The sequence below is a fragment of the Pristiophorus japonicus genome, chromosome 3, assembly GCF_044704955.1.
Source record: "Pristiophorus japonicus isolate sPriJap1 chromosome 3, sPriJap1.hap1, whole genome shotgun sequence".
Lineage (NCBI taxonomy): Eukaryota > Metazoa > Chordata > Chondrichthyes > Pristiophoridae > Pristiophorus > Pristiophorus japonicus.
This window is the reverse complement of record NC_091979.1, coordinates 113,078,357-113,105,078: the sequence shown is the minus strand read 5'-3', so window position 1 is coordinate 113,105,078 and position 26,722 is coordinate 113,078,357. Positions and strand designations below refer to the sequence as shown.

Here is a 26,722-nt window from a genome sequence, read left to right as displayed (position 1 = left end):
CAACTCTAATGCAGTAAACTCATGGCTGAAATTTCTGAGTTTTGTTTAAAAAGAACAGCTTGTTTATCAACGCAAAAAAAAAATTGATGCAACCTTTATTAATTTTGATGAAGCATACAGCCTTCTATTAACCTAAACTTCCTTTGGGCAAAATTAATTATTCATTGTCACTTTAATTTTTAGAATGCAAATACCTAAATATGAAAGCATGCCCTGACTATTTGGTTCAAGGACCCAGTTCTATTAAAGTCAGGACCTGTCTTAGATGTGGATACTACTTACTGCAAACATAATGACAATTAAAGAAATATGCACAATTCATAGAAATACACCTAAACATTTTTTAAAGAAAAGTTGCAGCACTGCTTTTGTAATCTGGTGTATGTCGAATCTTAGTTTTAAGAGCTGGCCTCATCATATATCTCAACCACTTATTGAACCATAAAAGTGTTATTGAACCATAACATGTTATGCTCTACATCATAAACAGCACCAGAATCTGTCTAATTCAACAGTCATACATGTTTTAGCCAATAACAGCTTAAATTGTATACATTTCATCTAAACATTAACATACTAAGTATCTGAATGAAATTTAATAATGAGTTAACCTTGATTCACTTTGTACTCAACCATGTGCTTGTCTTCAAAACCATTAAATGTTATAAAAAATCCACTATTTCTGCCGAATATCCGAGTTCTGTACCCTTTCCTGACCTTACCCACAATTACCTATTGAGCCTTCATCATTATTTCTGCTTAACTTGTCACAGTTCTCATTTCACCTTAACCTCTCTTACAGGTAATCACAAAAATCAGCAGGGAGTCATGTTGAAAGAATGATACTGTAAGTCAATAACAGTGTACCTCGGGTACAGGGTAAGATGGTCCAACAATGGTCGGACGCACAACACGGTAGGAGCTGCATTGCCAAAAGATACATCTTATAAGCTGAACCCCAAATGGTTTGAGTTTGTGAGCAGTGCTGAATTGTGATGAGGAAACTCTGCAGCAGGTAGTCACACGTCCTGTGGAAACAAAAAGTGAGATCGTTTGCAATTGCCAACAGTTTGCAATATTTCTTCTTCTAGTTAAATCAAAGAGATATATTTTTTTTAAATGTTTCACAATGAAAATTTCAGACACTAAAACATTGTTTCTTTGGGCCCAAGTTTCCGCCCTCTGAAAAAACAGCGCATCTCCATAAGGTGCACTGACTTTCTGGAATAAAAAGGGCGGTGAAAACTTACCTTGTGATTCTCCGGTCTCAGGACGTCTTCGTGCTCGGCGTGGCGCAGCACAAGGGGTCGGGGGCGGAGCCAGGTCCCGGCGCTGAAAACAGTACCTGGACCTCTGCATATGCACGCTAGAGTGTGCGCGCATGTGCAGCAGCTCCTTGCCCCCGAGGCTGCGTGGGAGGGGCCCTGGTCGAATGGGCTCCCCGGGCGAAGATCGGGACTTGGACCTCCCTCCCGTTCAGCCCCTCCTTCCCTCCCGTTCAGCACCCCCCCCACTCCCTCTCTCCCATTCAGCCTTCCCCCACCTCCCCCACTCTTTTCCCCCTTCCTCCCCCTCCCTCCCCATCGTCGGCAGGGCCCGTCTGCCCGGCATCTTGCTGGGGCGGCCCCAGCCCGAAGTGTTGACGGCAGCGGCCCGGCCCGTTCAGCCTCTCCCCCTCTCGCCGCCGCCGCCTCCTTCCCTCCCTTACCCCTCTCCCTCCCACCCTTCCCCCTCTCCCTCCCGCCCTTCCCCCTCTCCCTCCCACCCTCCTTCCCCACCCTCCCCCCTCTCTCCCCCCACCCTTCGCTGTCAGAAACATAGAGATACTGACAGAGACAGAGAGAGAGACACTGACACAGAGAGAGAGACACTGACAGAGACAGAGACACACGGGGGGGGGGGGGCGGGGGGCAACCTAGCATGCTGTTGGAGGGCTCCTGATGCTGCAGTAGGTGAGTAGAAACAATTTTTTATTGATTGATGGTTTAATTTTTTTTTTGATTGATTTACTGGTTGATTTATTGATTTCTTTATCATTTATTATTGATGATGGCTCTTTATTTGTAAAAGTGAAGTGTTTAATGTTTGTAAACCCCGCCCCCCCCTCCCCTCGTTCCCTACACCTGATTTCTAAGTGGCGGCAAGGTTTTTCTGAGCGTACAAAAATCTACACTTACTCCATTCTAATTTAGTTTGGAGTAAGTTTTCGCTGTCTAAACTTGCAAACCAGGTGTAAGTGGCTGGACACACCCACTTTTGAAAAAAAAACCTGTTCCTAAAATGAAACTATTCTAACTCACTAGAACTGGAGCAAACTAAATGTCGAGAATTGCAATTTCTAAAATGCTCTATTCTAAACTAGTTGCTCCAAAAAAATAGGAGCAACTCAGGCCGAAACTTGAGCCCTTTGTTTATCAATAAAAGCAACACACAGTAACTGCAGCATTCGGCCCAACAGGTCCATGCCGGTGTTTATGCTCCACACAAGCCTGTCAAAGCTGATCTGTTCTATTAATTCAGTTTGTTAAATAATTTAGCGTAATAAAATAATACATAAGTCCTGCAACTATTAAACTGGTTATATCAATGTTTGGAATGAGTAGGCGGTTTATTTACAAAAACAAATGATTTTTAAAAATAGATCTGACTTAACATTACTGTCTATATTATCACACTTACATACCCTTGTGCTTACCAACTAATTTGCATGTGAACACCCCTGGGAATCAGTTCCTTTTAGTTTATCTTCCATCATGCTTCTTATTTTCATTAGACAAAAATAATTATTTCAATTTTTTTTGCTCCTTGTAAAAACTCAATGTCATAAACGATGTTTGTCAGCAAGCTCATTGCTCCAGACAGAATATAAATGTCTTCCTTGAAATTTTAAATGTTCTTTCCAATTTGTTTTTGTCACTAACAGCACAGATTTTCAAGTCTCCTGTTATATACAGGTTTAGAAACATAGAAAATAGGTGCAGGAGTAGGCCATTCGGCCCTTCGAGCCTGCACCACCATTCAATATGATCATGGCTGATCATTCCCTCAGTACCCCTTTCCTGCTTTCTCTCCATACCCCTTGATCCCTTTAGCCGTAAGGGCCATACCTAACTCCCTCTTGAATATATCCAATGAACTAGCATCAACAACTCTCTGCAGTAGGGAATTCCACAGGTTAACAACTCTGAGTTAAGAAATTTCTCCTCATCTCAGTCCTAAATGGCTTACCCCTTATTCTTAGACTTTGTCCCCTGGTTCTGGACTTCCCCAACATCGGGAACATTCTTCCTGCATCTAACTTGTCCAGTCCCGTCAGAAGTTTATATGTTTCTATGAAATCCCCTCTCATCCTTCTAAACTCCAGTGAATAAAGGCCCAGTCAATCCAGTCTCTCCTCATTGTCAGTCCAGCCATCCTGGGAATCAGTCTGGTGAACCTGGTTTACAAGATATAGGCCTGGATATTCCGCTAGGTTGTGCTGTTTTTTTCAGCGCAATTAGCCTGAAATCGGTCAAACCAGCACAAAAGATCAAGGAATTTCACGCACAAATTACATCCAGCACAAATCTAGTTTCCACAATCTTTTGCGCCAGTTTAAAAATCATTGCGCTAGAAGCTGACTTCACCCATAAAACCGACTACTCCCCCAAAACAAATTAATCACCATTGCAAGTTTCTGCTAATTGCGCCCGTTTGCAGGACTTTGAGGAGGCTCTTAACTTTAAGCTGGTTCGTTTGGGCGCAAGGACATCAACAGGCATATTTTAAAAGCTTTTGAATATATATATCTTTAATTAACTAAGAAACTGTACGGTACACCAATATAACTAACAAATGGTACTGTATAGTTTTTTTAGTCATTTTTGTTATTTAAAATCGGGTTACTCACAGGTGGTGTACTAGACACTAATTAATAATGCTTATTTTTTGCGAGAAACCTATTTTCAGCTATATTAATCAAACTACATCAAGTTATCACTCTTCAATATATCAAAGAATATTCTTTAAAGCAAATTTTAAAATTTTTTTTAAATTACATTCTAAAATGCAATTTTGGGTGCAATTTGTGCCCAGACCACCAATTGCACCCAAAGCAGAAACTCGACCCCAGTATGTTTTATCCTAAATATAGATCAAAACATTTGACATGAAAATTAATATTTGTAACATTCCTTTAACATTACCTGCTGCCAAAAGACACTGTATTGTAATACTTAAGCACCTGTCATATGATTCTGTTATAGTCTTTGTATTTCATTCAGCACACAGCCATCCTCTGTGTACTTAGTTTAGAATAGTAAAAAAATAAATACCCAAAATAACTGCTGAATATGCATTATATTTAAAAAAAAATGTGGTATTCCAACCATTCAGCTGACATTAACAAATTACTCGTGGCCAAGCCCTCTCAATTGAATTAGTTTTATAACTGCCTTTTGCATACCAATTAATCCATGAGCTAGAATTTCCCGAAAGCTCCTCACCGCCAGATTGCCGCCCAGGAACACCGCTAAGGTTCTGCAACTAACACTGGCGATAATAAAAGTAAGAAATATCGTCCGACGAGAAAAAGGATCTTGCACCAAGATTCTCGGCGGTTTCTTGGCAGTTAAAGCTGAAACTACGGAAAACGGGCGGTTCTTACCGGAATGGGCGGTAAGTATTTAAAATTTAGCCCGAGGTTGCGGTTAGGCCTAGGAGGGGGGAAAACTCAAAATATTTTTTCATTTAAAAAAAAGTTATAAAACATTCTCAAGACAATTTTTAAGGTAATCGCCATTTTAGAATGTTAAAAATAATAATGAAAAACCTTTAACTTACCTTTCTTTACAGGGTACTCATCTACCGTCCTGTTTTATGCAACTTCTCGGGGAGGTTTTCTTGTCGGTGTGTATGGGTCTCCGTTGAGGCCAAACTTAGATCCTGGCAATTTTCTCGGCGGTGCATGCACTTGCACGTGGGTGGTTTGCTCCCTGGCGGTCTTTTCGAAATGTGAGTGGAAGTCTTAAAAATAAGGGGGAAACTTTCGCCGGGTGGTTTTTCATCAAAAAACAGCTGTACCGCCAAGAAAACTGCCGAAAATGAAGGTGAAAATCTCCCCCAATATAACTAAAACTCTACCATTGAAGGATTGTCCGTGTAAAACTAGCAAATTTTATCCCCGCACTGCTGATGAACAAGAAGAGCAGCTGCCTTATGTTTTTTTTAAATTACTTTCATAATTTTTTTGTTCTCTTCCATTATTTTGACATATTTTCTTCTCTGTGCAAGGTCTCCTTACGTCATTAGCCCACATCAGATCGCAATGGTTGGTAAAAGACCTTTGTCTTTCGGATGTTTAATGTAAGGCCCATGCTTTCGTACGCCTCAGTGAAGATGTTGACTATGACTTGGAGTTCAGTCTCTGAATGTACGTAGACGCAAGCATCGTCTGCGAACTGTAGCTTGGCAACAGAGTTTGGGATGGTCTTGGATCTGGCATGGAGACGACGAAGGCTGAACAGGTTCCCACTGGTTCTGTAGCTTAGTCTCACTCCAGCGGGGAGCTTGTTGAGAGTGAGTGTGAGTGGACCACTTTCCATACCTCAGGAGCCTATTATCAGCAAGGGTAGACATCGACAACGAGGTTCAATACCGCCTCCAGTGCACCAGCGCAGCCTGCGGCCTCCTGAGAAAGAGAGTGTTCCAAGATCAGGCCCTTAAATCTGGCACCAAGCTCATGGTCGACAGGGCTGTAGTGATACCCGCCCTCCTATATGGTTGAGAGACGTGGACCACATACAGTAGACACTTCAAATCGCTGGAGAAATACCACCAACGATGACTCCGCAAGATCCTGCAAATCCCTTGGGGAGGACAGACGCACCAACTTTAGCATCCTGGATCAGGCCAACATCCCCAGCATCAAAGCACTGATCACACTCGACCAGCTCCGTTGGGTGGGCCACATTGTTCGCATGGGTACTGTTGGGAGAGATGGCACATCAGGGGAAGGCAGCAGCAGCCAAATCTATGGCACCAGGCTCTGCTGCACAGGAGGGCAGGAAAAAGAGTGGGAGAGCTATAGCGATAGGAGTTTCTATTGTAAGGGGAATAGTTAGGTGTTTCTGCAGCCGCAAATGAGACTCCAGGATGGTATGTTACTTCCCTGGTGCAAGGGCCAAGGATGTCTCGGAGCGGCTGCAGCGCACTCTGGAGGGGGAGGGTGAACAGCCAGCTGTCGTGGTACATATAGGTACCACCAATATAGGTAAAAAAGCTGAATTTAGGGAGCTAGGAGTTTAATTAAAAAGTAGGACCTCAAAGGTAGTAATCTCAGGATTGCTACCAGTGCCATGTGCTAGTCAGAGTAGGAATTGCAGGATAGCTCAGATGAATATGTGGCTTGAGGAATGGTGCAAGGGGGAGGGATTCAAATTCCTGGGACATTGGAACTGGTTCTGGGGGAGGTGGGACCAGTACAAACCGGACGGTCTGCACCTGGGCAGGACCGGAACAAATGTCCTCGGTGGAGTGTTTGCTAGTGCTGTTGGGGAGGGTTTAAACTAAAAAGATAGAGGGATGGGAATCTATGCAGGGAGACAGAGAGAAGTAAAAAGGGGACAGAAGCAAAAGGTAGGAACCAGAAAGGCAAGAGTGGAGGGCAGAGAAATCAAGGGCAAAAAACAAAAAGGGCCACATTACAACATAATTCTAAAAGGACAGAGAGTGTTAAAAAAACAACACTGAAGGCTCTGAGTCTCAATGCGAGGTGCATTCGTAATAAGGTGGATGAATTGACTGCGCAGATAGCTATTAACAGATATAATGTAATTGGGATTACGGAGACATGGCTCCAAGGTAACCAAGGCTGGGAATTCAACATCCAGGGGTATTCAATATTCACGAAGGACAGACAGAAAGGAAAAGGAGGTGGGGTATGGTTACTGGTTAAAGAGGAGATTAATGCAATAGTAAGGAAGGACATTGGCTTGGATGATGTGGAATCTACATGGGTAGAGCTGCGAAATACCAAAGGGCAGAAAACGTTAGTGGGATTTGTGTACAGACCACCAAACAGTAGTAGGGAGGTTGGGGAGGGCATTAAACAGGAAATTAGGGACGCGTGCAATAAGGGTACAGCAGTTATCATGGGTGACTTTAATCTGCATATTGATTGGGCTAACCAAATTGGTAGCAATACTGTGGAGGAGGATTTCCTGGAGTGTATAAGGGATGGTTTTCTAGACCAATATGTCGAGGAACCAACTCGAGAGCAGGCCATCCTAGACTGGGTCTTGTGTAAACGAGAGAGGATTAATTAGCAATCTGGTCATGCGGGGCCCTTGAGGAAGAGTGACCATAATATGCTAGAATTCTTCATTAAGATGGAGAGTGACAGTTAATTCAGAGACCAGGGTCCTGAACTTAAAGAAAGGAAACTTCTTCGATGGTATGAGACGTGAACTGGCTATAATAGACTGGAGAATGATACTAAAGGGTTGACGGTGGATAGGTAATGGCAGACATTTAAATATCACATGGATGAACTGCAACAATTGTACATCCCTGTGTGGCGTAAGAATAAAAAAGGGAAGGTGGCTCAACCGTGGCTAACAAGGGAAATTAGTGAAAGTGTTAAATCCACGGAAGAGGCATATAAATTGGCCAGAAAAAGCAGCAAACCTGAGGACTGGGAGAAATTTAGAATCCAGCAGAGGAGGACGAAGGGTTTAATTAGGAGGGAGAAAATAGAGTGTGAGAGTAAGCTTGCAGGGAACATAAAAACTGAATGCAAACGCTTCTATAGATATGTGAAGAGAAAAAGATTAGTGAAGACAAATGTAGGTCCCTTGCAATCAGAATCAGGTGAATTTATAATGGGGAACAAGGAAATGGCAGACAAATTGAATAAATATTTTGGTTCTGTCTTCACTAAAGAAGACACGAATAACCTCCCCAAAATACTAGGGGATCGAGGGTCCAGCGAGAAGGGTGAACTGAGGGAAATCCTTAGGGATTAGGGAAATTGAAGGGACGGAAGGTCGATAAATCCCCAGAGCCTGATAGCCTGCATTCCAGAGTACTTAAGGAAGTGGCCCTAGGAATAGTAGATGCATTGGTGGTCATTTTCCAACATACCATGGACTCTGGTTCAGTTCCTATGGATTGGAGGGTAGCTAATGTAACCCCACTTTTTAAAAAAAGGAGGAAGAGAGAAAACAGGAAATTATAGACCGGTTAGCCTGACATCGGTAGTCGGGAAAATGCTGGAATCAATTATTAAAGATGTAATAGCAGTGCATTTGGAAAGCAGTGACAGGATCGGTCCAAGTCAGCATGGATTTATGAAAGGGAAATCAAGCTTGACAAATCTTCTAGAGTTTTTTTGAGGATGTAACTAGTAGAGTGGATAAGGGAGAACCAGTGGATGTGGACTTTCAAAAGGCTTTTGACAAGGTCCCACACAAGAGATTAGTGTGCAAAATTAAGGCATATGGTACTGGGGGTAATGTATTGATGTGGATAGAGAACTGGTTGGCAGACAGGAAGCAAAGAGTGGGAATAAACGGGTCCTTTTCAGAATGGCAGGCAGTGACTAGTGGGGTACCGCAGGGTTCAGTGCTGGGACCCCAGCTATTTACAATATACATTAATGATTTAGACGAAGGAATTGAATGTAATATCTCCAAGTTTGCAGATGACACTAAGCTGGGTGGCAGTGCGAGCTGCGTGGAGGATGCTAGGAGGTTGCAGGGGGACTTGGACAAGTTAGGTGAGTGGGCAAATGCATGGCAAATGCAGTATAATGTGGATAAATGTGAGGTTATCCACTTTGGGGGCAAAAACACAAAGGCAGAATATTATCTGAATGGCAGCAGATTAGGAAAAGGGGAGGTGCAACGAGATCTGTGTGTCATGGTACATCAGTCATTGAAAGTTGGCATTCAGGTACAGCAGGCGGTGAAGAAGGCAAATGGTATGTTGGACTTCATAGCTAGAGTTTTTGAGTACAGGAGCAGGGAGGTCTTACTGCAGTTGTACAGGGCCTTGGTGAGGCCTCACCTGGAATATTGTGTTCAGTTTTGGTCTCCTAACCTGAGGAAGGACGTTCTTGCTATTGAGAGAGTGCAGCAAAGTTTCACCAGACTGATTCCAAGGATGACAGGACTTACATATGAAGAAAGACTGGATCGACTAGGCTTATATTCACTGGAATTTAGAAGAATGAGAGGGGATCGCATAGAAACATATAAAATTCTGACGGGATTGGACAGGTTAGATGCAGGAAGAATCTTCCCGATGTTGGGGAAGTCCAGAACTAGGGGTCACAGTCTAAAGATAAGGGGTAAGCCATTTAGGACGAAGATGAGGAGAAACTTCTTCACTCAGAGAATTGTGAACCTGTGGAATTCTCTACCACAGAAAGTCGTTGAGGCCAGTTCGTTAGATATATTCAAAAGGGAGTTAGATGTGGCCCTTACGGCAAAAGTGATCAAGAGGTATGGAGAGAAAGCAGGAATGGGGTACTGAAGTTGCATGATCAGCCATGATCATATTGAGTGGTGGTGCAGGTTCGAAGGGCTGAATGGCCTACTTCTCCACCTACTTTCTATGTTTCTATGTTTATGTATGCCTTACACAAGACTCCCAAAGCAAGCGCTCTACTCGGAACTCCTACATGGCAAGCGAGCCCCAGGTGGGCAGAGAAAACGTTTTAAGGACACCCTCAAAGTCTCCTTGATAAAATGCAACATCCCCACCGACACCTGGGAGTCCCTGGCCAAAGACCGCCCTAAGTGGAGGAAGAGCATCCAGGAGGGCGCTGAGCACCTCGAGTCTCGTCGCCGCGAGCATGCAGAAAGCAACCGCAGGTAACGGAAGGAGCGTGTGGCAAACCAGTCTTCCCACCCACCCTTTCCTTCAAACACTGTCTGTCCCACCTGTGATAGAGACTGTAATTCCCGCATTGGACTGTACAGTCACCTGAGAACTCACTTTTAGAGTGGAAGCAAGTCTTCCTCGATTTCAAGGGACTGCCTATGATGATGATGACATCAGACTAATGGGGCAAGAACTGACCTGTGCCCAAGCCTGATAATGTGCTCTGTAGCTGAAGTAGTTTTTTTTTTAAATTACTATATACCTTAAATTCTAAAATCTGCTATTTTATTTTTATTGGAGCGCATTATGCCACAAATCTACGGAATCAAACACAACACATAAATTAACTTACAGTCCACTTCTCTTCGTCCAAATTTGCTTAATTCAAATGATCTGAACATTCAATATTTTTTAAACACCAAATTCCCACTTTAATGCGTTATTTACATTGTGCCATTCCAATTTCGGAAAATTTATTTTTTAGCCCCAAAACATCTTTAAATTAGTAGACCAAACAGTTCAGTAACCTCTTTCTCATCATCATCATCATAGGCGGACCCTCAAACGAGGATGACTAGCTTCCACACATATGAGTTCACAGATATTTCAATGCAGGATCCGATATTCCAGTCCTGAACTCCAATTGAAGGGGTGAAAGATGCCTGTGCGTGGATTTTTTTTAATGTGCAGTGACCGTTGCACACAGGTTTATCAGAGTTAGGCCTTTATCCAGTGGCAAGAGTTAATCAGGACGACTGGAGACCTGCTCTGCTGCACGGACCTCATCATCATAGGCAGTCCCTTGGAATCGAGGAAGACTTACTTCCACTCTTAACATGAGTTCTTAGGTGGCTGTACAGTCCAAAACGAGAACCACACTCTCTGTCACAGGTGGGACAAATAGTTGTTGGGGGAAGGGGTGGGAAGACTGGTTTGCCACATGCTCTTTCCGCTGCCTGCGCTTGATTTCTGCATGCTGTCGGCGACGAGACTCGAGGTGCTCAGCGACCTCCCAGTTGCACTTCCTCCACTTTGCGCACACATATCGCAGTGTGAGCTGGCCCATGGTGGCCCTCGGCTCTTCTGGGTCCTGTACCCTCATTTGCTGCACCTCCGCCACGATCTCTCACCGCTCCTCTGCCACAAACATTCACCGCACCTCCACCACGATCTCTCGCCGCTCCTCCACCACAAAAACATTCACCGCACTTCTGCCACGATCTTTCTAATGCCATACACACAGTCAGATGACCATAGAAAAACCTGATTTGTTCACATTCATTTACATTGATATTTTCTAGATCTATGTAAAGTGCTGCTTCTGAAAGTCTCTGCCGTGCATGGAAATAAAACTATGGGCTCGAGTTTCCCTAACCTGTTTTTCTGGCGCCCTCAGCTGAGGTGCGCCGTTTTTGGGTCCGCTTCCAAGCACGTCGAAAAAAAGACGTCGGTATTCTGGCCGCTGCCCAACCTCTCTTCGATCGTGTGGCAGCGTGGCCCAATGGGTTGGGGACGGAACCACGTCCCGGTGCTGAAAGCAGTGCCGGGACCTCTGCACCGCGCATGTGCAGTAGCTCCTGGCAGGCCGAATCTGTGAGTACGAGCTGCAGGCTGTGTGGGAGGGGCCCGAGGCACACCGTCCCTAGCCCTGGCCGAATGGGCTCCCTCATCGGCGGCCTGTTGTGTTCCCTAAGGTAGGACTTCTATTTTTTATTTGTTACTTACTGATTGATTTTGGTGCTTTCGGTGCAGGGTTCTTTCTATTTTTTTTATTTGTTATTTATTGATTGCTTATTACTTTGGTTTTGGTGCTTTAGGTGCAGGGTTCCTTTTGTCGTGGTGCATATAGGTAAAAAACGGGATGAGGTCCTACAAACTGAAATTAGGGAGCGAGGAATTAAATTAAAAAGTAGGACGTCAAAAGTAGTAATCTCAGGATTGCGACCAGTGCCACGTGTTGGTCAGAGTAGGAATTGCAGGATAGCTCAAATGAATATGTGGCTTGAGTAGTGGTGCAGAAGGGAGGGATTCAAATTCCTGGGACATTGGAACCGGTCCTGGGGGAGCTGGGACCTGTACAAATCAGACGGTCTGCACCTGGGCAGGACTGGATGTTGGGGAGGGGTTAAACTAATATGGCAGGGGGATGGGAACCTATGCAGGAAGACAGAGGGACGTAGAATGGGGGCAGAAGCAAAAGATAGAAAGCAGAAAAGTAAAAGTGGAGAGCAGAGAAACCCAAGGCAAAAATCAAAAAGGGCCACATTGCAGCAAAATTCTAAAATGGCAAAGTGTGTTAAAAAGACAAGCCTGAAGGCTCTGTGCCTCAATGCAATAATAATAAGGTGGACGAATTAACTGCACAGACAGCGATTAATGAATATGATATAATTGGCATCACGGAGACATGGCTCCAGGGTGACCAAGGCTGGGAACTCAACATCTCGGGGTATTCAACATTCAGGAAGGATAGACAGAAAGGAAAAGGAGGTAGCGTAGCATTGCTGGTTAAAGAGGAAATTAACGCAATAATAAGGAAGGACATTAGCTTGGATGATGTGGAATCTGTTTGGGTGGAGCTGCGGAATACCAAGGGGCAGAAAACGCTAGTGGGAATTGTGTACAGATCACCAAACAGTAGTAGTGAGGTTGGGGACAGCATCAAACAAGAAATTAGGGATACATGCAATAAAGGTACAGCAATCATCATGGACGACTTTAATCTACATATTGATAGGGCTAACCAAACAGGTAGCAATACGGTGGAGGAGGATTTCCTGGAGTATATTAGGGATGGTTTTCTACACCAATATGTCGAGGAACCAACGAGAGGGCTGGCCATCCTAGACTGGGTGATGTGTAATGAGAAAGGACTAATTGGCAATCTTGTTGTGCGAGGACCCTTGGGGAAGAGTGACCATATTATGGTAGAATTCTTTATTGAGATGGAGAGTGACACAGTTAATTCAGAGACTAGGGTCCTGAACTTAAGGAAAGGTAACTTCGATGGTATGAGATGTGAATTGACGAGAATAGATTGGCAAATGACACTTAAAGGGTTGACGGTGGATAGGCAATGGCAAACATTTAAAGATTACATGGATGAACTTCAAGAATTGTACATCCCTGTCTGGAGTAAAACTAAAACGGGAAAGGTGGCTCAACCATGGTTAACAAGGGAAATTAAGGATAGTGTTAAATCCAAGGAAGAGACATATAAATTGGCCAGAAAAAGCAGCAAATCTGAGGAATGCAAGAAATTTAGAATTCAGCAGAGGAGGACAAAGGGTTTAATTAGGAGGGGAAAAATAGAGTATAAGAGGAAGCTTGCCGGGAACATAAAAACTGATTGCAAAAGCTTCTATAGATATGTGAAGAGGAAAAGATTAGTGAAGACAAACGTAGCTCCCTTGCAGTCAGATTCAGGTGAATTTATAATGGGGAACAAAGAAATGGCAGACCAGTTGAACAAATACTTTGGTTCTGTCTTCACAAAGGAAGACACAAATAACCTTCTGGAAGTACTAGGGGACCGAGGGTCGAGTGAGAAGGAGGAACTGAAGGATATCCTCATTAGGCGGTAAATTGTGTTGGGGAAATTGATGGGATTGAAGGCCGATAAATCCCTGGGGCCTGATAGTCTGCATCCTGGAGTACTTTAAGGAAGTGGCCCTAGAAATAGTGGATGCATTGGTGGTCTCATAGAAACATATAAAATTCTGACAGGACTGGACAAGTTAGATGCAGGAAGAAGGTTCCCAATGTTGGGGAAGTCCAGAACCAGGGAACACAGTCTAAGGATAAGGGGTAAGCCATTTAGGACTGAGATGAGGAGAAACCTCTTCACTCAGAGAGTTGCTAACCTGTGGAATTCCCTACCACAGAGTTGTTGATGCCAGTTCATTGGATATATTCAAGAAGGAGTTAGATATGGCCCTTAAGTCTAAAGGGATCAAGGGGTATGGAGAGAAAGCCGGAAAGGGGTACTTACATAAGAACATAAAAATTAGGAACAGGAGTAGGCCATCTAGCCCCTCGAGCCTGCTCCGCCATTCAACAAGATCATGGCTGATCTGGCCGTGGACTCAGCTCCACTTACCCACCTGCTCCCCGTAACCCTTAATTCCCTTATTGGTTAAAAATCTATCTATCTGTGACTTGAATACATTCAATGAGCTAGCCTCAACTGCTTCCTTGGGCAGAGAATTCCACAGATTCACAACCCTCTGGGAGAAGAAATTCCTTCTCAACTCGGTTTTAAATTGGCTCGCCCGTATTTTGAGGCTGTGCCCCCTAGTTTTAGTCTCCCCGACCAGTGGAAATAACCTCTCTGCCTCTATCTTGTCTATCCCTTTCATTATTTAAAATGTTTCTATAAGATCACCCCTCATCCTTCTGAAATCCAATGAGTAAAGACCCAGTCTACTCAATCTATCATCATAAGGTAACCCCCTCATCTCCGGAATCAGCCGAGTGAATCGTCTCTGTACCCCCTCCAAAGCTAGTATATCCTTCCTTAAGTAAGGTGACCAAAACTGCACGCAGTACTCCAGGTGCGGCCTCACCAATACCCTATACAGTTGCAGCAGGACCTCCCTGCTTTTGTACTCCATCCCTCTCACAATGAAGGCCAACATTCCATTCGCCTTCCTGATTACCTGCTGCACCTGCAAACTAACTTTTTGGGGTTCACGCACAAGGACCCCCAGGTCCCTCTGCACCGCAGCATGTTGTAATTTCTCCCCATTCAAATAATATTCCCTTTTACTGTTTTTTTTCCCCAAGGTGGATGACCTCATACTTTCCGACATTGTATTCCATCTGCCAAACCTTAGCCCATTCGCTTAACCTATCCAAATCTCCTTGCAGCCTCTCTGAGTCCTCTACACAACCCGCTTTCCCACTAATCTTTGTGTCATCTGCAAATTTTGTTACACTACACTCTGTGCCTTCTTCCAGGCCATCCACGTATATTGTAAAAAGTTGTGGTCCCAGCACCGATCCCTGTGGCACACCACTGACCACCGATTTCCAACCCGAAAAGGACCCATCTATCCCAACTCTCCTCTCTCTGCCAGCCAGCCAATTCTCTATCCACGCTAATACATTTCCTCTGACTCCGCGCACTTTTATTATTCTGCAGTAACCTTTTGTGTGGCACCTTATCGAATGCCTTTTGGAATTCTAAATACATCACATCCATCGGTACACCTCTATCCACCATGCTCGTTATATCAAAGAATTCCAGTAAATTAGTTAATATTGTAAAATACGGAGCAGATATCTTTAATTTTTTTCTCTCAAAACAACGGATTGCCAAGAAATAAATCTTAACATAAGCTGCGGCACTTTATTCTTTGCGGCCGAAATTGGTCGAAATCGATGGGCCGCCCATTTCTTGGCGGTATGCCAGCGGTATGTCGTTTTATACCACCGAGACTGAAGAAGGCAAAATTGGTGAAAAAAATGTTCGCCGTTATGTCGGCGATATGTTAGCGGTCTGCATCGGGTGGTATGCATCTTAGTAGTCAATCAAGATCGACTCTCTGTTCAATGGGCGGTGCAGCACGAAACTGCGCATGCGCAAATTTTTTTTCCACAAGCGTTTTACCCACGATTTCGGGGGTCAGGGGTCACCCACGCATGCACAGTGAGTTGTGGAGAGAGAGAGAGAGAGAGAGAAAGTGAGAAGGAGCAGCAAGGTAGTCGAAGGCCAGTGAGTTTGAAAATAGATAGCACAGTGGAAAAAAATTGGTAACATCTAATAATTATTCAGTTTCAACACAAGAACAGATATTTAAGAAGGGAAAATTAATATCCAGAAAAAAATTATGCCAATACTAAAGAAAACATCCAAGCACAGGAATATCGAGAAGGAGGGGAGATTGAGTGTGCCTGCCTTCGATGAAACGGAGTTACCTGCCCTTCTCGAGCACATCACAGAGAGGTACTCCAACCTCAGTCGTGGAAAGTCCCTCCCAAAGGAGTACAAATGAATTTGGGTCAAAATTGGGGAGGCTGTGTCCGCGAAAAGTACGATGGTACGCACCGAGGAAAGGTGCCGTAAGAGGTGGAACGACCTGGTGAGGGTAGCAAAAGTAAGTAATGATTTTATTTATGCCCACCACACGTGCTATGTACCATGTAAATGTAGGTTCAGTGTCACATGGATGATGTTATTTATTTTAAGGTTACGGCAATTTATTCGTGCTTTTCAGGCAATGACAAGAGGATCAACGCAGTGCTTTGTGTGTATGTGCGTGTGTGCGATGTTAAATAGATTGAAGATTTATACTTTGATTTACTTTCCTTTCATCAGAGGAAGACATCTGCAATAGCGGCCGATCAGCGTCGTACGGGGGGCGGCCTCACAACCCAGGAGCCGCTTACAGATATCAAGATCCGTGCCCTGTCCCTGGTTGGGGATAGCAACTGTGTTACCACCAGCATTGGAGCTGATCCACTCACACAAGATGGTAAGGTGAATAAAATGCAGTACGCGTTGCGGTCTTATCATGTCAGGTAATCTAACTGTAATGTAGGCCTGATGTAACGTAATGTAAGTTTATTGCACTGTAATGTTGGCCTCATGTGATGTACTGGAATATGGGGGCATGTAACGCAATTCATATGTATTCTGTCTGCGATATGTAATGCAGTTCTGCAGCAGTGGTAGACATTTAAGCAAGACTACGATAAGTCACTGTACTATGTACTAATATAACCCTTACCTGCTCCCTGGTGCCATGCCTTTTTAAATGTTGTTTTGTACTTCCAGATTCCAATGATTCAGACCACAGTGACACTGACAACAGACCCACTGCCTCCACCTCTGGCATCACCCAGCCCTCTCCTGACGAGGAAGAGGAAGAGGAAGAAAAGAAGAACAGGATAAGCCGCTGATCCAGCAGCCAGTAGAGGTGGAGCTGGTGCTGGAGACGGAGGAGGATGCACCAGCTCCAGGTGGGACAGCTGGAACATCCTCCACCACCACGGAGTCTATATTCATGGGATTCCCTCATGGGTCCTCTGAATCTGCCGGACCAAGCCATGCACAACAAGGCACCCTCATTGTTGCAGGGCCTTTGCCACAGTGACAGAGGTTGGTGCAGGAAAGGTCGATTGCTGCAGGTGTGCACCAGGACTTGATGTGTCTGTCACAGGCCAACGTCGACATAAGTCGAGAGCTGCTCAAGGCCATGACTACAATAGCCACTAACATCACAGTTCTATCAGAGCGCCAATTGGAAGAAGGGTTGCTTATGATCGCCGCGATGGAGCGAACCGCCGACACCGTCGAAGCCATGCAGCAATCGACAGGATCGGGACATGGCGTGGAACCCCCATGTGCCATAGTAGTCAGGTCGATAGCACTTGAGGGTGGGGAGGTGACACCATCTTCCAGCCCTGAAGCCTTGCCTTCCACAGCGTGAGCTTCTCCTGAGACCCCAGTTATTGCGCCTGCAATGTTTCATTCGCCCCACCCCTAACAACAGCAACAGTACTTGGGGTGCGGTGCTGGATGCCGACTTGGTATATACTCAGGGAGATCCAAGGGTGGTGTACCAGGCGGCTGCGGAAGGGACAGAGGGCGTGGGTGGGGAAAGTAAAGGGTTTGTTATACAAGTTATAAAATGTTTGTTAAAGTTGGTATTAAAGTTTTGTAAGTTTTGTTAAAGTTTTTATTAACATTGTAAAAACAGCTGTTAATTTTTTACAGTTTGAAAATTGTTGCATATTTTAAATATTTTTAGATAAATATTTGAATTGAATTTAACCACTCTTGTACAGTGTCGAACCTTCGGGGCAACAGTCTTGGAAAAAAAACAGTAAAGGGGAATATTATTTGAATGGGGAGAAATTACAACATGCTGCGGTGCAGAGGGACCTGGGGGTCCTTGTGCATGAAACTCTTTTTGGAGTTTATCTGCAAAAACAAAAGACATTAAACCATGCCACCCTACCTGGGTGACACACCAGACATTTACAAGGCCCTATTTTTTCCTTTTTTTGTTTTTTTTTGTGTTTTTCTTTTTTTTTTTTGGTTTTTTTTTGGGCACTAAAATCACAATTTTTCCCCAGTGCCCCCTATAAAAGGGAAGGGGGACACTAAAAGCACCGGCAATTAAAACAAATTAAACTTTAAAACGTAAAATCAAATTAAAATTTGGTTGCCGGGTGTGATGATGCACTCCAGTCCCTCCGGTGCCCACCTCTCGCGGAAGGCCGCGAGCGTACCGGTGGACACCGCGTGCTCCATCTCCAAGGACACCCTGGACCGGATGTAAGAACGGAAGAGAGGCAGGCAGTCAGGTTGAACGACCCCCTCGACCGCCCGCTGCCTGGACCGGCTGATGGCACCCTTGGCCGTGCCCAGGAGCAGTCCTACGAGGAGGCCTGCGGACCTACCCGCTCCCCTCCGCACAGGGTGCCCAAAGATCAGGAGAGTGGGACTGAAGTGCAGCCAGAATTTCAGGAGCAGCCCCTTCAAATAATGGAACAGGGGCTGCAACCTCGTGCACTCAATAAAAACATGGAACACGGACTCCTCCAGACGGCAGAAATTGCAGGCGGCCTGGGAGTCCGTGAACCGGCTTAAAAATTTATTGCACGGCACTGCTCCGTGCACCACCCTCCAGGCCAAGTCCCCGATGAATAGTGGGAGGACCCCTGCGTAGAGTGCCCTCCATCGGGGACCCCCGCCTCCTCCGGACGGCAGGATGGTACGCCATGGCGTGTCCGGACGGCCGGCGAGGATGGCAAAGTTGAGAGTGTGCAGGAGCAGCCCGTACAGGAAACCCCTCCGCGCGGAATTGAAAGGCACGGAGGGGATTTCCCCGAGGCGGCTCAAGTTGTGAGGCGCCGGCCCCCGAGGGAGGTTCCGGGGTTTGGCGCCGATGAGGAATTCCGTCCGGACGGGGGTCAGTTCGGACGGGATCTCCCCACGTGCTTGAGCCTCCTCGATGCACCTAACGGAGTCAGGGCCCAGAGCTGTTTTTAGCGACTCGATGGCATCGGCCGCGTGGCGGACGTTGGCAGAATTTAGGCGCCGCGCCAGCGTGTCTGGCGCCATCCAGCCCGCTCCTCCGCCATCGAGCAGGTCCCTGACCCTGGTCACCTCACCAGCCACAGCCCTCTCTTCCGACCGCCACATGAAACCTCGGTCGTGGAGGTACGGATTCCCGAGCAGCGGCTCCTGCAGGACGGCCGCCACTCCAGCCGGTGGAGAGCTGCGCTTGGTGGAGACTTTGTTCCAGACCCTGATGAGTTCCTTGTAAAAGACAGGCAGATCCCGGAGGGCGGTCCTGACACCCCCCAAGTTCACAAACAGGAGCTGCGTGTCGTAATTGAGGTCGCGCTGCTGGCGGAAGAAATACGTCGCCAGAGCACACCACCTAGGAGGGGGCTCGACGTAAAGGTATCTCTGCAGGGTCTGAAGACGGAAAGTCGCGAGCTGGGCGCTGACGCACACCAACGACTGACCGCCCTCCTCAAGCGGGAGACTCAAGACCGCAGCAGAGACCCAGTGCTTCCTGTTGTTCCAGAAGAAGCCCACCAGCTTCTTCTGTATCTTGGCGACAAACGCAGGGGGAGGGGTCAAAGTGACCAGCCGGTACCACAACATTGCGGCCACCAGCTGGTTTATGACTAGCGCTCGACCCCTGTAGGACAGCACTCGGAGCAGTCCTGTCCAGCGCCCTAGGCGAGCGGCGACCTTGGCCTCCAGCTCCTGCCAGTTTGCCGGCCAGGCTCCCTCGTCGGGGCTAAGGTAGACTCCCAGATAGAGGAGATGGGTCGTGCTCCAGGCAAAAGGCCTGAGCTCCTCCGGCAGGGAGTCCACCCACCACTGACCCACCAGGAGTCCGGAACATTTCTCCCAGTTGATCCTGGCGGAGGACGCGGCCGATTAAATCTCCTGGCACTCACGCATCCTCCGCAGGTCAGCGGGATCCTCTACCGCGAGGAGCACGTCATCGGCGTAAGCCGAGAGGACGACCCCCACGCCCGGCCCTTGCAGAGCCAGTCCCGTCAACCTCGTCCGCAAGAGGCGCAGGAAAGGCTCCACGCAAACGGCGTATAACTGGCCGGACATGGGGCATCCCTGGCGCACCCCTCTCCTAAAGCGATCAAGGACCCGTTAACCTTAATCAGACATCCGCGGCGGCGTACAAAAGTCGGATCCGGGCGACGAAATGCGTCCCGAACCCGAAAGCGCGCAGAGTTCCGTGCATGAATCCCAAAAAGTTAGTTTGCAGGTGCAGCAGGTAATCAGGAAGGCGAATGGAATGTTGGCCTTCATTGTGAGAGGGATGGAGTACAAAAGCAGGGAGGTCCTGCTGCAACTGTACAAGGTATTGGCAAGGCTGCACCTGGAGTACTGCGTGCAGTTTTGGTCACCTTACTTAAGGAAGGATATACTGGCTTTGGAGGGGGTACAGAGTCGATTCACTCGGCTGATTCCGGAGATGAGGGGGTTACCTTATGATGATAGATTGAGTAGACTGGGTCTTTACTCGTTGAAGTTCCGAAGGATGAGGGGTGATCTTATAGAAACATTTAAAATAATGAAAGGGATAGACAAGATAGAGGCGGAGAGGTTGTTTCCACTGGTAGGGGAGACTAGAACTAGGGGGCACAGCCTCAAAATACGGGCGAGCCAATTTAAAACCGAGTTGAGAAGGAATTTCTTCTCCCAGAGAGTTGTGAATCTGTGGAATTCTCTGCCCAAGGAAACAGTTGAGGCTAGCTCATTGAATGTATTCAAGTCACAGATCGATAGATTTTTAACCAATAAGGGAATTAAGGGTTACGGGGAGCGGGCGGGTAAGTGGAGCTGAGTCCACAGCAAGATCAGCCATGATCTTATTGAATGGCGGAGCAGGTTCGAGGGGCTAGATGGCCTACTCCTGTTCCAAATTCTTATGTTCTTATGTTTCCATTCTACTTTAGCCAACTCTGCCCTCATCCCACTGTAGTCCCCTTTGTTTAAGCATACTACGCTCGTTTGAGACACTACTTCCTCACCCTCAATCTGTATTACAATTCAACCATACTGTGATCACTCATTCCGAGGGGATCTTTTACTAGGAGATCGTTTATTATTCCTGTCTCATTACACAGGACCAGATCTAAGAAAGCTTGCTCCCTTGTAGGTTCTGTAACATACTGTTCTAAGAAACAATCCCGTATGCATTCTATGAATTCCTCCTCCAGGCTACCCCGTGCGATTTGATTTGACCAATCGATATGTAGGTTAAAATCCTCCATGATTACTGCTGTTCCTTTTTCACATGCCTCCATTATTCCTTGATTATTGCCCGCCTCACCGTGAAGTTATTATTGAGTACAGAGGTGAATGATCAGCCATGATCTTATTGAATGGTGGTGCAGGTTCGAAGGGCCGAATGGCCTACTCCTGCACCTATTTTCTATGTTTCTATTTTATTTGTTAATTAATTGCTTATTACTTTTTGTGCTTTGTTTGGTGCTTGGTGGTGCTTTAAATGTAGTTACTTGCGCCGATTCCTTAACTCGAGGTAAGGTTTTTCTGTGCGGACAGAAGTGGCAACATACGCTGGTCTAAGTTAGCTTGGAGAGACTATTTGCTGGCCAAATGCCTAAAACAGGGTTAAGTGGCTGGGAACGCCCCCTTTTGGGAAAAAAAAACTGAACTTAAAAAAAACGTAACTAACTCACTTACACTGGCGCAAAGTAAATGGCCAGAACTGCAATAAAAAGATTGTCCAGAAAAATCAAGTTGCTCCAAAAAAAAAGGAGCAACTCCTGGGCAAACTTGGGCTAGAATGCTGGTCTTACTCAAAAGCAAGTTCAAACAAAATTTCTCCTGCTGACAATGGCTCATTGACGCAGCGAGTTTATGCCTGTAATCACACACAGTACAGAATATCAGGTCTTAGTTGTCCTTCTGTGGGGAGTAGTTGAGTGCAGAACAGGCACTTCTTCACAGAGGAAATATTGGAGAGGAAAAAAGTCATGATTACACGGGGTCCAGCTGGTAATTGAGAATGACACTGTCAACAGCCTGAGAGCAGATCGCCCTCCTACTTGGCATAGATGGAACACAGCACAGGCAGACTTAATTGTTTATTGTGTTTATTTCCGGCCATAACATTTAAACAATGTCAGTATTCAATAATTTTTATCACATGACAGGAGTTAACAATCTAGTGTACAATATAATCTTAGCTAGGTTTTCCCTATTAGATGGTTGGTGAAGTGGATGTGCTGTTGCATGAACTAGGCGTAAGGTAGGTTTTGCACTCCAACTGTACTTGCCCCACAACACGACAATGCACCATGCATGTGTAAAGTATTGTATCTGTAGGCTCGAAGAACAGATGAGGAGCAAAACAGTATATTTTAAGGAACTTCGCAAAGCAAGAGTACCTATTACATTTTTGGTTTATTTTACCCTTTTACCTGTAGCTACTTTTATCTTTAATGTTTCAGATTACTCTCCCAAGTGAGCCATCACTCCTTATATCCTCAAGATATTTTAATTTGTCAATATCTAAGTAAAATGCTTGGGATAACAAAGAACTCTGTTCTAACTAATCCTCCTTGTTTTCCTCAGATGGCAGAGCAACATTTTTAGGGTGGAAATTGCAGTCGGAGACTTCCTGCGGGCAGATGCCTCCGACCTGCAAAAAATCTACGAATTTACCTCGTGGTCCGGGAGGTTTGTAGATTCGTGCTCCTGGGCCTCTCCACGTACCCGTGGGTAGAGGCCCACGTATCTCAGGGGTTCATGTAGTTTGCAAGCACCTGTGAGATCATGGGGGCTTGCCCAACCAATAAAGGAAGGGAATTCCCATTCATACTTATGGGTTACTATTTGTATGGAACTCCCATAAGTATGAATGGGAAATAAATGTTTTTTAATTTACATATTTAAAATGAATTAAAATATCCTTTAATTAAATATTTTAAACAACATTTTTTTTTTAAATTAAGGGTTGGATTTTCGGCTTTTTGGATTTTGGGGCATTAATCGCGGCGGGGCATAAAAGTTTGCACCTGAAAATAGTTTGGACCTTCGCCTGGAAGTTTCAGCAAAAAAGTCATCTGGAGGAGCGCTGACTTTATGCGCCTGAGCCGAAACTTCCGCATTAAAGGAGGTGGCCATTTTGCGCATGCGCAGTAATTTTTTTTTTCTTTTTTTTCCCCAGTCGCAAACGCTAATGCAGGGTACGGCAGCTTCCTGCGCGCATGCTCATATAATCCGAACCACTTCAGCTGAGATGGAGGATCAAGAGGGAAGGCAGCGTACCAGGCGCTTCAGCCATGAGGCAAGTGAGGCCTTAGTCCATGCAGTGGAGAGGAGGTGGACCGCACTCCATCTTGCTGGGGGAGCCAGACCACTCCTTCCTGTGTATGCGAGTATGGAGGGAGATTGCGCAGGAGATGTCTGCTGCAGACACCATGCCCACTATCCGAAGGTCGTCAGGATGAGTACCATTTGTATCTATGTATGCCTTCATGACTTCTAACATTAATCTCACACACTATGTGAAGTTTGTCATGCATATGATCCCTCTCAACACTCTGTGGGATAACTATCACAATGCATTATATAAATGAAGATTTACTTCGGCATCCATTTGCTTTTAATGATCCATGCACATTAACGCTATCATTCACATCGTCCCTCGCAATACACTCCAACTGCCGCTATGCCTTTCTGAAAGATCGCTTACAGCCCCCATATAAGGTTGATTTCAGAGATGAAGGATTGACTTATGAAGAAAGGTTGAGCAAGTTGGCCCAGACTCATTGGAGTTTAGAAGAATGAGAGGTGATCTTATTGAAACATATAAGATACTGAGGGGCTCGACAAGGTAGATGCAGAGAGGATGATTCCCCTCGTGAGGGAATCTAGAACTCGGGGGCATAGTTCCAGAATAAGGGGTCACCCATTTAGAACTGAGATGAGGAGGAATTTCTTCTCTTAGAGGGTCGTAAATCTGTGGAATTCTCTGCCCCAGAGAGCTGAGTCATTGAATATATTTAAGGTGGAGATGGACAGATTTTTGAATGATAAGGGAATGAAGGGTTATGGGGAGTGGGCAGAGAAGTGGAGCTGAGCCCAAGATCAAATCAGCCATGATCTTATGAAATGGCAGAGCAGCCTCAAGGGGCCAAATGGCCTATTCCTGCTCCTATTTCTTATGTTCTTCTGCCTCAAATCTGCTCACAAATACTGACGAAGCATATGCAACATCTAAACAGATTGAACGGAAGCAACAATAACATTCACACAATATCACCTATTGTATTCTGGTAGGCATATGTGCCACAACAGCAGAGAAACCCTATCTAAACCCTTCCTAATTTTCTCTTTGCAGTCAAAACGCACCCATAATAGAAGGGAATAGCTGCGGACAGGTGGGGGTCCACCTCAACCAATCCCGTTAACCGATGTGGAGAAAAGGGTCTCTGCCCTCATCGGAGTCCCAGCTCGGGCAGTTGCTGGAGACGATGCTGAGCCCCCTTCGGGTAGTGAGGTTATGTAAATGGTTATGCCCCCTCCCCTGCTAACACCCACTCCTCTGTTGTTTTCTACTTTTCCAGATGATCAACCAGAGGCGCAGCATCCCTTGAGGGAGGCCTCCATATTAGGCCACGGTAGAGACAACGAGGGAGGGAAGGATATTGCTCCTGCGGAGTATCAAAGCCCACCAGTTGCCCCGATGACATTCAATTCATCTGGGGACGACGCTGACTTCCCGGGGTTTGAGGAGTCGGAGGCTCCTGGTCCCACTGGCGTAAAGCAAAGCAGTGCCAGGGTGGAATCCCGCAGGCCAGCTCTCTGCAGAGTGAGTCAGCAAAGTCACTCTGCTATAAGACAGGCAGATGTGGAACTGGACCTGGTAAAAATATCCAGGGAAACCAGAGTTATGCACCGTGAGCTTATGGATGCATTGGGCGAGCACCGACAAGCTTACTGCAACTGTTGCAGAGGCAACGTCGCAGATTGTCGTTGCGAGTCGTGAGTCCAGCGAGGCCATCATTGCCCACACACAGAGGCTAGTGGCCTCCAGAAGCAACAGCGTGGCGTGTGCCATTGATCATGCCGCAGACTCTGGCACATCACAGGAACAAGCTTTGTTTCAGCTTGACCAAGTGATGCAGTCCATGTCTGCTTCCATACTCTCTGCATTCCCCATTGTCCAACAGAGAAGGGATGGTGCCAAAGCAGGCCAGCATTTTGTGGGGAGACATCATGCTCTGGTTGCTACGGCCCAGCCCTGTCGGAGAGTCAGTGGCTCCACAGAAATAGGAAGTTGACAGCATTCTGGATCGCACCACTCACTCGTCAACCATGGTTGACAATACACGGTTGACACCCCAACCGCCTGATGACACCGATGATGAGGCGCCCCAGTTCAAAGCCGGGCCTTCCAGGCCAAGAGCCAGTCCAGACTGTCCTCAGATGCTGTCTGTATTGTATGGACCCACAACACAGCAGCCCTCTAGCAGCCTTGCTGTATGCCCTGAGGACTAATTGAGGAGCAGCAGACATGGGAGGGGGATTGAAGAGTGGGGGGGGGGAAATGATTTGCAAAGACCCATTAAGGGCTGGCATCACTTCATTGCCAGGAATGTCTGAACCTTTGTCCACATTGTACATAGTTGTGTGATAACAATGCACCCCTCTTCAAGGTTTTGCTTCATGAAGCAGTCTTGTGTTAAATAACATTTTGTTCACTGCTGGGAGCAGTTTTGTGTTAATTTAGTCTTTAAGGATTGTATAGTTTGGGGATTTTGTGGCGGGGGGGGGGGGGGGGGGGGATTGTAAATGTTACATTTCGCCAAATTTTGTTTGACCTTTGTCATTGGTGTAGTGTGTCTCATTCGCAGAATCAAGTGCAGAATAGCCAGCATGGTGACATAGAGTAGCGAGTCAGCACATCAACCCCATCTTTCCCGTTCAACCAAACTGGTCAATGATGAGATGCTGACGTAAGGCTCTTGCTGCAGCCACATCTCCACGTTGCCTCCCCTGTGGTTGTGGTGGATGTGCAATGGGTTCCTCGCCAGGCTTCTCTTCCTCCTCCTCCTGAGGTGGTCCTGCAATCCCCACTGGCAATGCCTGTCCCCTCATGAGGGCTAAGTTGTGTGGCATGCAGCACATGACACTCGGAGACCTGTTGTAGGGAGTATTGAAGGCTGCCTCCAGAGCATTCCAGGCATCGAAAGCACTGCTGCAGCATGCCAATTGTCTGTTCGATGATGCTGTGGGTGACTGCATGACTCTCATTATAGTGTTACTTGGCTTTTGTGGCAGGGTTCCGGGGGGATTTCATGAGTTAGATGGCCAGGCCATATCCTTTGTCCTCGATCAGCCAGTTATTGGCTTGTCTTTGGCACTGAAACATTCGTGAGACACTGCTCTCAAGCAAGATGAAAGCATCATGTGTGCTCCCTGGATAGCAGGCATTCACTGTGAGGATGCGCTGAGTGTGGTTGCAGACCAGCTAGTTTCTGAAGACCTCTGTATCGTGTGATGGTGCTCGCCAGGCGACATGTGTACAGTCTATGGCACCTTGAACCTTGGGAAGCCTACAAATCATCCAAACCCCAGAGCCCTCTCATTCTGGCTGTCCCTGCTCATTGGGAACTTTATGAAGTCCATTCTCCGTGCGTACAGTGCCCTTGTAACCTGGCGAATGCAGCGTGCTGCGAGATGCTGCATATGTCCCCTGTTGCTGCTTGGAAGGAGCTGCTGTCACTTTCATCTGGATGGGCAGCGCAGTCCTGCTGCCGCTGGTAGGCTGTAAATCTGCCTATATGAGCTGGCATATCTCTGTCAGCACTTCTTTTTAGAAACCTTCTA

The 26,722-nt window shown here is 46.2% G+C and overlaps 1 protein-coding gene across 5 annotated transcripts in view; it reads right to left on the bottom strand.

Moving 5' to 3' along the window:
• metap1d (methionyl aminopeptidase type 1D (mitochondrial)) overlaps positions 1-26,722 on the bottom strand; it is a 209,307-nt gene that overhangs the window by 88,329 nt on the left and 94,256 nt on the right. For all 5 annotated transcript variants that reach the window (XR_011592365.1, XR_011592364.1, XM_070874698.1 and 2 more), the window contains exon 2: positions 868-1,028. Coding sequence is in view for 3 of the 5 variants with exons in the window: in XM_070874698.1 (XP_070730799.1) it covers positions 868-1,028 (161 nt within the window). In the remaining 2 variants the exon portion in view is untranslated. The remainder of the gene's footprint in view (positions 1-867; positions 1,029-26,722) is intronic.